This window comes from Triturus cristatus, chromosome 4_2 (genome assembly GCF_964204655.1).
Source record: "Triturus cristatus chromosome 4_2, aTriCri1.1, whole genome shotgun sequence".
Taxonomy (NCBI): domain Eukaryota; kingdom Metazoa; phylum Chordata; class Amphibia; order Caudata; family Salamandridae; genus Triturus; species Triturus cristatus.
Window position 1 is genome coordinate 899359777 of NC_140586.1, and position 13131 is coordinate 899372907.

General features: G+C 46.6%; 1 protein-coding gene across 3 annotated transcripts in view; it reads right to left on the reverse strand.

Moving 5' to 3' along the window:
• The window catches only part of KDM4A (lysine demethylase 4A), a 612801-nt gene that overhangs the window by 101117 nt on the left and 498553 nt on the right, over positions 1–13131 (reverse strand). For all 3 annotated transcript variants that reach the window (XM_085602947.1, XM_085602948.1, XM_085602949.1), the window contains one exon: positions 9780–9978. In XM_085602947.1, coding sequence (XP_085459073.1) covers positions 9780–9978 — 199 coding nt within the window. The remainder of the gene's footprint in view (positions 1–9779; positions 9979–13131) is intronic.

The following is a 13131-nucleotide window of genomic DNA, read 5'->3' on the forward strand; positions in this document are numbered from 1 at the left end:
CTCAGACACCCTCTCTGCCCAACAGCAGACTGACTGCAAGCAAGTCTTGCAACAATATGCTAGCCTCTTTTCCCTGACCCCTGGTCTGACAAGCTGGTGTACCCATGATGTGGACACTGGTGACAGTGCACCTGTCAAGAACAAAATCTATCGACAGTCAGATCAAGTCAAGGAAAGCGTCAAAGCTGAGGTCAGCAAGATGCTGGAGTTAGGGGTCATTGAGCCTTCAGAGAGCCCCTGGGCTAGCCCAGTGGTTCTGGTCCCCAAACCTCATCAACAGGGTGAAAAGAGAGAGATGAGGTTCTGTGTGGACTATAGAGGGCTCAACTCTGTCACCAAGACAGATGCTCACCCTATCCCAAGAGCAGACGAACTGATAGACAAATTGGGGGCTGCCAAATTTCTCAGTACCTTTGACTTAACTGCAGGGTACTGGCAGATTGGCATGGCCCCAGGAGCAAAAGAAAAGACAGCATTCTCCACCCCTGATGGGCATTATCAGTTTACTGTGAGGCCCTTTGGGTTAAAGAATGCCCCTGCCACCTTCCAGAGGTTGGTGAACCATGTCCTGGCTGGGTTGGAGTCCTTTAGTGCAGCTTATCTTGATGATATTGCTGTCTTTAGCTCCACCTGGCAGGATCACCTGATCCACCTTGGGAAGGTTTTAGAGGCTCTGCAGAGTGCAGGTCTCACTATCAAGGCATCCAAATGCCAGATAGGGCAGGGCACTGTGGTGTACTTGGGCCACCTTGTAGGTGGAGGCCAGGTACAGCCCTTACAACCCAAAATCCAGGCCATCATGGACTGGATAGCTCCAACAACCCAGACCCAAGTCAGGGCATTCCTTGGCTTGACTGGGTACTACAGGAGGTTTGTGAAGGGGTATGGGTCCATTGTGACCCCCCTCACAGAACTCACCTCCAAGAAAATGCCCAAGAAAGTTAACTGGACAGTTAGTTGTCAAAAGGCTTTTGACACCCTAAAAGAAGCAATGTGCTCAGCACCAATTCTAAAAGCTCCAGATTATGCTAAGCAGTTCATAGTGCAGACTGATGCCTCTGAGCTAGGGATAGGAGCGGTCCTATCCCAGACCAATGATGAAGGCCAAGACCAACCTGTTGCTTTTATAAGCAGAAGACTACTCCCTAGAGAGCAGCGTTGGAGTGCCATTGAGAGGGAGGCCTTTGCTGTGGTTTGGTCCCTGAAGAAGCTGAGGCCATACTTGTTTGGCACTCACTTCCTAGTTCAAACTGACCACAGACCTCTCAGATGGCTAATGCAGATGAAAGGGGAAAATCCAAAACTACTGAGGTGGTCCATCTCCCTACAGGGAATGGACTTTGAAGTGGAACACAGACCAGGGACTGCCCATGCCAATGCAGATGGACTTTCCAGGTTCTTCCACTTAGACAATGAAGACTCCATAGGACAAGGTTAGTCTCATCACCTTTCGTTTGGGGGGGGGTTGTGTGAGAAAGTGCCATCTTTCTTGCATGGTATGCCCCCACTTTTTGCTAAATTGCTGAATGTACTTCGATTGAGTGTACCCTGGGTTCCTGCCAATCAGGTGCCCAGGGCCTATGTTCCTTCCTTAAACCACACAAACTCCAAATTGGCAAACCCTAGCCACATGTCAGCCCCTAGTAAATGGTACCCTAGGTACCCAGGGCCTTGTGACCAGGGAAGGCCTCTAAGGGCTGCAGCACTCATTGTGCCACCCTCAGAGGCCCTGTACCCTTACACACACACACTGCCCTTGCAGGCTGAGTGTCTGGGTGCAGGACAAAACAAAGAGTCGACATGGCACACATCACTGTGTACCATGCCCATCACCTACACTGCCAAGGCATATGTCAGCCACCCCTCTAGCTGGGTGCATTACGCCTATGGTGTGGGCACAGGAGCAGGAGCCCTGTGCCCCTACAGTACCCGGGTCCATTCCTGGGCACTGTAAGTGCAGTGCTGTCATTTAAGAATACATGGTGCTGAGAGCTTGTCAAACACGAGCTCCACAGCACCATATTGGCAACACTGAAGCCTGGGAAGTTTGGTATCAAACTTCTCAGCACATTGAACCCACACTGATGCCAGTGTAGGATTTAATGTACTAAGCACCCCAGAGGGCATCTTAGAAGATGCCCCCTTACAGCTAACTTACAATCCACGTCTGCTCTGAGGCTGCCCAGGCTGCCACACAGCAGACACGTTGCTGGACCCCTGGGTGGGAGAGCCCCTGCTCTCCCGGGCCTGCAACAATGCACATCCTGGGTGAGGTGAGAAATCTCCTCCCCCAGGATGAGCAAAGGGAAGCTTCAAAGGCATGCCGCCAGTTGGAGTTTCCCCAGGCCACTGCAACCCCCCACTCTGGCGGGAAGCTTGGCCGGAAACCCCATACAAGGACAGGGGATGTGCCAGCCTGCCCACCCCACCCCTCAGGTGGGGGAGGCGAGGTGAAGCACATCCCCGGGCTCTCGCCATCTTGAAGATGGGAGGCCCTACCCTATCAGGATTAGGCTACTGCCCCCCTCCCACAGGAGAGAGGCAGGATAGGGGGTGTACCCACCCCAGGACAAGGACCCATTGGTCCCTGGCCTTCACCTACCTGTAACGCCCCTAAATCTAGTATTTAGGGGCCCCCTGAACCTTCCTTCCTTAGATTCCAGATAGAAAACGACAAGAAGAGCAAGAAGAACAAAGACCTGCCCTGCAGCTGCTAAAAAGAGAAGAAGACACCAACTGCTTTGGCCCCAGCCCTACCGGCCTGTCGACTCTCGAACCTGCACCAGCGCGGCATCCCACGTGGCCAGCAACCTCACCAACCCCGGAGGACCTGGCTACCTTTTAGCTCTAAGCCCCTGGGACCCCCACGAGTAGAGGCTCTACTCAAGAAACCTATTTGCTATCCCTGGCTCCAGCCCGGGACCGCGGACCCAACACACTCTGCACCAGCCAAGCCTGGCCAGTGCCGGAGTGGACAAAGACCCAGAGGACGACCCCACGGCGACTGTGACCCAGAGTCCGGCACCCAAGGACCCCCCTCGACATCCCGGAAGAAGCCTGCAGCCTCAGAACCAAGTGCCACCCCAGCCGCGATCAACCAGAGGGTAAGATTCCCGACGTCAAAAGGCACCCCTGCACCCGGCGCCCTGCGACCCCCTGTGCCCAATCCCGGGGTACCCACCTAACCTACAACTACCCAACTTACCTCTCGAAGTGGTGGTGGCACCTGAAACATCCTCGTCCCCGAGCCTGCAGCCTCTTTCCAAACCGGAACATTCCCATTGATTTCCATTGAGCGCCCTAAGGCTCAAAAGCACCCTGCACCCAGCCGCCCGAGTGGCCCTGGCAGTGCCCTCTCTACACTAACCTACTTCCCCACTTGCCCTGAGTAAGTGACCAGGAGCCCAGCTCCCACAGCCGCGTGGCTTGCCAGACAGCAGCCACCAACCAAGGCCCCCCTATCCCTCATAGGATAACATTGGGCCCAACTCTCTCTGCACCCGGCCGTCCTGAAACCGCTGAGGGTGAACCAACTGTACCTACCTGACACTGGGGGACCCCTGAGTCCATGCCCGGAATTTCAACACTACCAGTCGAGTACTTACCCTTAAACCGCTAACTTCATTTTCCTCATAGGGTAACATTGACTGGCTTTTTCTTCAAAAATCTTCTAAGTGTGAACTTTTCAAAACTGCAAAAATTCACCAAAAATCAGCCAAGTGACAAAAACGAATTTACTCACCTGCTCCTAGGTGAGCTCCCAGTGCTGGATCTTGGTGCCCAGCCCTGACTCTGAAAAGTGTTCACAACTATACTTACCTCTAACTCATTTTTCTCCCATAGGAAACCATTGTCTGCTTTTCTGTGAAATTTCTTCTAAGTGTCTACTTTTGCAAATTTGAAATATTCTTTTAAAATCGTACCATTTCTGCAAACGAAATTACTTACCTGCTTTTGATAAGGACCCCAGTCCTGGGTCTAGGCACCCAGTCCTGGATTACTAAAGTAACGATAAAGTACTCTACCTGCAATTTGAATTTCTTGCCATAGAGATCCATTGAATGTTTTCTGTGAAATATTTTCTAAGTGCTAACTTTTGAAATAGCTAAATATTATTTAAAAATCATTACAGTTATTAAGTCGACTTTCATCACTTGATTCTGAATACTGACCCCAGGCTGGTTCTAGGAGCCAGACCTGGAATTCCAAAAGTAATCTGAAAAGTAATTTATTACAAATAACCTGAATTTACCATTGAGCTCAATGCATTGTTATGTTTAGGAAATAGGATTGTTTATTGCAACCAACTGTGACTGTTTACACAAATTTATTGCTTAAAACAAAAGTATTTATATTCAACCTCTCATTCTGAGAAAGTATATTTTTACCCCCTTTGTGGTTCTAAAAATAAAACAAGGATATATTTTATATATACAAATCATTGGCCTAGAGTTCAGTTATTGAGTGTGTGAAACCATTTGCTGACTGAGTGTGTACAATAAATGCTTTACACTGTCCTCTGGTACTGCCTTACTGCTCGACCAAGCTACCACTTTTGAGAGTAAGGTCATACCTAACTTTGACCTCTATCAGCCTCTGGGGGACTGTGGACTCTGTACACCCTGTACCTATTAGGGAACAGTATATACAGAGCCACTTTCTCACACTAGGCTACTAGCAATCTCCAATTTGGAGGCTGCTATTTATAAACGGAAAGGTAGGATACGGTGCAAAAGGGGTTTGAGAATTTGGTCCCCTTTGATAGAATGGTGTCAATTCCAAAGCAATACCTAGTATATTGTGAAGTATATTCAACTGTATAGTATGTTAAAAACTGATTTACTGCTGGGGATAATGTAATATGACTATGAAATTAGATAATTATGAAAATATACAATTTGGTCACTGTATTTTCAATTGTCTGACCTGGGAGGGTGGGGGTTGAGGGTGTGCTAAATCGTTGGAAAAATCAAATAAAGATTTTTAAAAAATTTTTTTTAAAAAAGGAACAACATAATGGAGCACAAGGTCCTCAACAAACAGGTCTGGAGTCTGCCCCTCCGACTCCGCTCCGGGACAGGGGCCCTGGGGCAGGTATATTTATCCAGCTTGCTCTGCTGCGTCACTTTAGGGCCCTTGCCGCCCGACATCATGCCAACACCAAGGTGAATTAGGCTGCTTTGTGTCTCTCTCCGCTTCAAGGGCCCATACCAACCCCTTCACAGGGTGTCCAGCCAGGTTCAAGTGGGGGCTGGGGACCACACTGGCAGTGAAATTTTCAACTCCAAGATGCAGGAGGCACCGCAGACAGGGGATGAGACCCCCCCCCCCCTCTGGTTCCACAGCATCCGGTCAAACCACTGCCAGGATGGACGCACCCGGAGGGGCACCGGGTAGTCCTAGGTGCCTGCCCCCTCAGGACCCACCGTCTCCTGCTGCTAGAACTGTCTATTCGGAGGGGGAAGGTAGACTATACAGCTGCAGGGAGGCACGAGTCACACCGATGCACCCCCCCCAGGGCGGACAAACTCACCGTCGGAGGATTCAGGCTCCGCTGGTTCGCGGGAGGAAGAGAGTGCTTCTGTAGCTGTTTCCAGCTGGTCTACACCTCACGGACCGGGCCGCAAGCCGCGGTGTAGATTTGCGGCTTGCCCTCATGTCGGCACGGCCACTGCTGCTGCAGGAATCACTCGAGGACGCGGCCTCGAGTTGCGGGCGGCAGCGCTCCATCATTCCGAGCTCGGCCGGACAGAAAAGTGGCTTGGTAGGGTCCCAGGCACTTCGGCCAGCAGTCCCCTTCTGTAGGAAAGTGGCTCTGTATATACTGATCCCAAATAGGTACAGTGTGTACAGAGTCCACAGTCCCCAGAGGTTTGGCAGAGGCTAAACTTAGGTATAACCTTACTCTCTAAAGTGAGAGCTTGGTCGAGCAGTAAGGCAGTATCAGAGGACAGTGTAAAGCATTTGTTGCACACACTCAGTCAGCACATGGTCTCACACACTCAAGAACTGAACTCTAGGCCAATGGTTTTTGTATAAAAATAGGTAGTTGTTTTATTTTAGAACCAACAATAGGTATCAAAATATACTTTCTCAGATTGAGATGCTTTACATAAATACTTTTAAATAGGCAATAGACTTTTGAATATAATAATTACAGTGGTTGCAATAGGCAACACAATTTCAAACACAATAATACATTGAGCTCAATGGGAATTTCAAGTTAAATGCAATTAGTTACTTTAAGGATTACTTTTCAAACTCCAGGACAGGATCCTAGATTCAGTCCTGGGACAGTTCCTCGAAACAGGTGAGTAAATATGATTTAGTTATGGTTGTGATTTTTAAGCAATATTTTGGCATTTTAAAAGTTGACACTTAGAATTTTTTTCTAATAAAATCACCAATGTTATCTTATGGGAGGAAATTAACTTAGCAGGTAAGTGGGGTTATTGTTACTTTTTCTAGTTCAGTGTTGGATCCTGGATCCAGCACTAGTGTACCACCTGTAAGCAGCTGAGAGAATGCGTTTAGGTTATACAGGCGATTTTTAACGAATATTTGTAAGTTTGCAAAATCGACAGAAGAAATTTCACAGAAAAACAGTCAATGGTTTCCTATGGAAGAAAATTCAAGTTACGGGTAAAGTATGCTGTTGTTACTTTTGTAATCCAGTGCTGGGCTCCCAGGTTCAGCACTGGGACATCTATCTGAAACAGGTAAGTAATTACGTTTTCACAGTTGGTGCGATTTATAAAGAATATTTGTAGTTTGGAAAAGTCGACACTTAGAAGAAATTTCACAAAAAAACAGTCAATGGTTTCCAATGGAAGAAAATTGAGTTAGCGGCAAGTATGGTTGTAATTACTTTTTAGGGTCAGGGCTGGGCACCAAGATCCAGCACTGGGATCTCTCCTGATAGCAGGTGAGTATTTTCGTTTTCGTTACTCGGTTGATTTTAGGTGAATACTTTAAAGTTTAGAAACTCCACACTCAGGGGTCTCCCAGGGTCAGGTAAGTACAGTTGTTACACCATTATCGGCACAGGGGCAGCCAGGTGCAGAGTGAGGTAGGTCCAATGTTATCTTATGGGAGGCAGGGGGCCTGTGGTTGGTGGCTGCTGGCTAGCAGGCCACGCGGCTGTGGGAGCTGGGCTCCAGGTCACTTGCTCAGGGCAAATGGGAAAGTAGGTTAGAGTAGAAGCTGCACTGCCAGGGCCACTCAGGCGGCTGGGTGCAGGGTGCTTTTGAGCCGTCTGGCGCTCAATGGATTGCAGTGGAGAAGCTCAAGAACGAACAAAGGCTGCAAGCTCGGGGACGAAGATTCTTCAGGTGCGACCACCACTTCGAGAGGTAAGTTGGGTAGTTGGAGGCTAGGTAGGTACCCAGGAGTTAGGGCACAGGGGCCGCAGGGGTGCCTTTTGGTGTCGGGAAATCTTACCCTCTGTTGATCGCGGCTGGTAGGGTCCCTGGTTCTGAGGCTGCAGGCGTCATCAGGAGCGTCGAGGTGCGTCCTTGGGTGCTGGATTCGGGGTCACAGTCGCCGGGGGGACATCCTCGTGGTCTTTGTCCACTCCAGCACAGGCCAGGCTTGGCGGGTGCAGAGTGTGCAGGGTTCGCGGTTCCTGAGTGATGCCAGGAGTCAGTTACTTGCTTTGAGCAGTACCAATGCTCGTGGGAGTCCCAGATGCTTAGGGTCATAAGGTAGCCAGGTCCTCCGGGGTTTGTGAGGTTGCAGGCCACGGGAGATGCTGGGATTTAGCAGGAGCAGGTTCGAGGGTCGACAGGCCGGTAGGGCTGGGGCCAAAGCAGTTGGTGTCCTCCTCTTGTTAGCAGCTGCATGGCAGGTGGTCTTGCTTTTTGATCTTCTTTGAAGAATCTGGTTCTAAGGAAGGAAGGTTCAGGGTGCCCCTAAATACTAGATTTAGGGGCGTTACAGGTAGGTAAAGGGCAGGGACCAACGGGTCCCCGCCCTGGGGTGGGTACACTTCCTATCCTGCCACTCTCCTGTGGGAGGGGGGCAGTAGCCTAGTCCTGATTGGGCAGGGCTTCCCATCTTCAAGATGGCGAGAGCCTGGAGATGTGTTTCACCTTGCCTCCCCACCTGAGGGGTGGGGTTGGCAGAGGCTGGCACACCTCCTTTCCTTCCTTGGGGTTTCCAGCCAGTCTTCCCGCCAGAGTGGGGGTCAGAACCGGTAGGGGCCAGTTGCTGAGTACAGCAAGTGGCCTGGAGAAGCTCACAAAGGCGGAATGCCTTTGAAGCTTCCCCTGCCCATCCTGGGGGAGGAGACATAGCACCTCACCCAGGATGTGCATTGTTGCAGGCCCAGGAGAACGGATGGCTCTCTACCCAGGGGTCCAGCAACATGTATGCTGTGTGGCAGCCTAGGCAGCCCCAGAGACAAGACGTGGATGTTAGGTTCAGGGGACATCTCTAAGATGCCCTCTGTTGTGCATTGTACATTAAATCCCACACTGGCATCAGTGCGGGTTTAATGTGCTGAGAAGTTTGATATCAAACTTCTCAGTCTTCAGTGCAGCCATCATGGTGCTGTGGAGTTCGTGTTGACGATCTCCCAGCACCATATACTCTTAAATGGCAGCACTGCACTTACAGTGCCCAGGAATGGACCTGGGTACTGTAGGGGCACAGGGCTCCTGCACCTGTGCCCACACCACTGGCATAGGGCACCCAGCTAGAGGGGTGGCTGATGTATGCCAGGGCAGTGTGTGTTGTGGGCATGGCACACAGGGATGTGTGCCCTGTCGACTCACTGTTTGGTTCTGCACCCAGACACTCAACCTGCAAAGGCAGTGTGTGTGTGTGTGTGTAAGGGTACAGGGCCCCTGTGGGTGGCACAATAAGTGCTGCAGCCCTTAGGGGCTTTCTCTGGTCACAGTGACCTGGGTACCTATGGTACCATCTACCAGGGGCTGACCTGTGGCCAGAGATGCCAATGGGGTTTAGGTTGTCATGCAGTTTTAGAGAAGGAACACAGGCCCTGGGTACCTGATTGGCAGGAGCCCAGGGCACACTCAGTCAAAGTACATCAGCAATTCAGCAAAAAGTGGGGGGCATACCATGCAAGAAAGATGGCACTTTCTCACACCTTCTTCGGGACACGGATAAATGTGGAGAATCAGTGGGTTTTGGACGGAGGGTCCGGAGCGGTCTTAAAACGCGGCCATCACGGTGCCGCGCATAACCACGCACTGTAAACCAGACATTTGTGGTCAATTTCTGGAAGTCTTTGATGGTTTCAGCAGAGGGTTTTCCATTACAAAAGGGTTATATTGGTCTGTGAGATTTTCATTATGGTTGTCACCATTGGTCCCTTCCCCATCAGCACAGAAAAAGCAATAAAAGAACTACAGATGGTGTTTATCAGTTTGACATTGTGGAAGACAGGGTCGGGATTTCGCACACACACTCTTTAGCACCACAGACTTTTAAATTGTTACTAAGCAGCAATGTGCACGCGAAGACTTAAACCCGGTTCCCCATTTCGAAAGACGTCAGCTCTGGATGTTATGTTACATCTTCTTTCTCAATAGGCATTTTTTGCATCCAAGTACATGCTTTTTACAAATATTTGAAGGGCGCAGTCTTCAAATTTGTATTTATTTCGTTATTTTTCATACTATAATGGTTTTTTGATGTTGATTGCCTGCTTTTTTCTAAACAATGAAAGATAAAATAATATGGCAACATAAAATGTGTTGGGGCTGTATAATTAACATTCCCTGCACAGGTACAGCAGTACTAACAGTAATACTTACTGGAATGTACACACACAGAGCATTTTCTGCAGGTGACTAGGATGCTGGTGCCATCTTCCTCCAGATACGGGGTGGTGAGGTTCAGTTCCGTGCTCCACCCTGTCGTAGTAAAGCACATCTCTGGGATCAGGGGCTTGGTGCGGATGCGGATGTCGCCAACGCTAGGGTCACTTTTGATGTTTTGACCAGCACACTCAGTCTAAGGACAAAGCACAGGCCTTTCACACAAGAGAACAACCCTGCCTTGAAATTCTACCAGGTCAGGGTGGGAACCAACACCAAAGTAGGACATAACAGGCCTATTTACAAACTAAATTTTGTAGCAAGTCTAGTAGTACTACAACAGAGCTACTACAGTACTACAAAATGCTATTCACAAACCTACGAGCGGACATTTCCACCTCCAGCTTTTCTATGTTTCTATGGGAAGATATTCACAGATGTAAATGTACAACTTAGTATTAAATGTGAGAGGGACCAAGGGAGTGGTTGAAAAATGTGGCATACTTACAACAAAATAGGTGAAGGATAGAGAGGAATAAGGTGGTGTTAAGGAAGGTTTAGGGAGGGACGTAACCCACTCATCAAAAATAAGCCCATTACTATTGCTAAACTGTACTTCTAAAGTCACTACACTCAAAAATGGACCCAAAATAGTAGTAAATGTACTCCAGATCAAAGCTGGAGTAAATCCAACAACACACATGGCCAACCATTAGTGCTGCAACTTGCTCCCATTAAAACTAATCGAGGCAGGAGCTTAAAATAAAAACCTGTAGCAAATAATGTTTCATTACATTATTTAAATTAGTTACAAATATAAATTCATTTAATTTACTGGTAAAAAAGATCTAAAAACAAGAAATTTTTGTTTCATTTGAACTTATTTAATTACATTAGTTTTTATATTAAAAAAGGTTATCAATTTATTATTAAAATAAAATTACATTACTTAATTCTATGCATGACTTAAATATTAATACACATTAGAAAATATAATATAGTTTAGGATGAATTTCTTTTCATTTACATTTCATAATGGTTTTGATATAATAATTACATTTTAAATTTAAACTAAGGTATTAATTCTGTAACGGTTTTGTTTTAACATTTAAAATTAATATACACAAATTACCTTAAAATGTAAAGTAAAAATATTTTCTTAATTTTTTTTATATTGCCCTGTTCTTTATCATAGAGAGATCTGCACCACTGGGGCTGAGCACTCCCTACGGTAATATATACTGAAAATGTTAAAAGGTTAATAAACGTGCAAACAACAGGTAAAATATTTTTATGTTAAATGTTATTGTCATTGTTTATTTTTATTTTGACTGTACAACAAAATAAATAAAAAAATGCTGCAGAACTATTAACTTCAATTTAAATTAAACATTTACGTAATGTAAATATATTAAATTAGTTTTTTTAAATATTGACCAAACAAATACCACATGAAGTAAAAAAATGAAAAACATGTCTCTATTATGTATTAATAATTAATATAGACGTATACAATTAATTACTGTAATTATATATATTAATAAATATTCATGTCATTAACTTTTTGATTCAAAAAAAGTTATTAAAATATGTTTAAATAAATATGTTTAACTAGTTGGAATAATTGAACTATATTTGCTATGGGGTTCTATTTTCGCTACCCCCTTATTTTCAATAGGAGGGTGTTTCAATATCAGTGGTTGGAACCGTGTGATGCTGGATTTACTATTGCTCCTTTATGTCTATAGCAACTTTACACTTGGAAATTTGGCATTCCCTGGTTCAGAGGGGTGGAGACATGTAAATCTACATTTTTGAGTGACATCATGTTTGCAAATGCTGAAAAGCCAAAAGTAGTAAAGTTATTAAAATGTTTAAGGGTAAACTTAGAAGTGTAGATTTATTCATGTGCACGTTTACCTTTGTGAATAGGTTCCAATGTTGGCAAACTTTTTGCTATAAAAGGAATATGCTACTTACCAGTATGCATCTGTTCTTGGCATGTAGAGCTGCAGAGTTGTACACTTAGCATAGATCGCCATCTGGTGTTGGGCCCGGATGTTTGCAGTTTGTTTTTGTTCTTTGGACAGTCTTTGGAAGTCACGAGTTCGGTGACTCCTCCTTCGGTCCGTACTGCGCATGGGCTTCGGCTCCATCCTCAGATTGTTTTTCGCCAACAGGGAAATGATGGAGCGTAGTAATAACAGTGAGAAACCCATGTGTGTTGTATCTAAATAAGATGTACTGGAACGGATACAGGTAGCCGGGGAGGCGGGTGGGCGTGTACAACTCTGCAGCTCTACATGCCAAGAACAGATGCATACTGGTAAGTAGCATATTCCGTTCGAGGCATATGAGCTGCAGATTGTACACTTAGCATAGATTATATAGCAGTACCCAACCTTAGCGGCGACCACCGGTATCCGTTGCAGTGGTTTGAAAAAGTGTCTTTAGTACAGCCTGGCCCACACTAGCTTGCTGCTTGGAATGCACATCTACACAGTAATGTTTTGTGAAGGTGTGCGGTGTTGACCATGTGGCTGCTTTGCAGATGTCATCTAAGGGTATGTTCCCTAGAAAAGCCATAGAAGCCCCTAACTTTCTAGTAGAGTGGGCTTTAGGTGGAACAGATAATGTTCTTTTTGCCTTTTGATAGCAAATTTGTATGCACTTTACAATCCACCTAGCTATCCCTGATTTAGAGATGGGGTTGCCTTTATGTGGTGGAGAGAAGGAGACGAACAATTGTTTAGTCTTCCTGAAAGGTTGCGTTCTTTGTATGTAATACAGCAAAGCCCTCTTAACATCAAGTGTGTGTAAAGCCCTTTCTGCAACAGATTGAGGTTGCGAGAAGAAGACAGGTAATTCCACCGATTGATTGAGATGGAAGGGGGAAATGACCTTGGGCAGAAACTTCGGATTTGTACGAAGTATGACCTTGCTGTGATGTATTTGTAGGAAAGGTTCCTGTATAGTGAACGCTTGTATTTCACCAACCCTTCTAAGGGAAGTGATAGCTACGAGGAAAGCTGTTTTCCAGGTGAGAAACTGTAGCTCACATTTATGCATTGGTTCGAAGGGCGGACCCATTAGCCGTGTAAGAACTACATTTAGATTCCATACAGGGGAAGGTGGTGCCCTGGGAGGAATTACTCGTTTAAGGCCTTCCATAAAGGCTTTAATAGCGGGCACTCTAAAGAGTGATAAATGCTGTCTGTTTTGTAGATAAGCAGCGATCGCTGCTAGGTGTAGGCGTATGGATGAATATGCCAGGTTACACCTGTGAAGATGGAGCAGATAGCATATGATGTGCTGTATGGATGCATCTAAAGGGTTGATTGTATTGTTA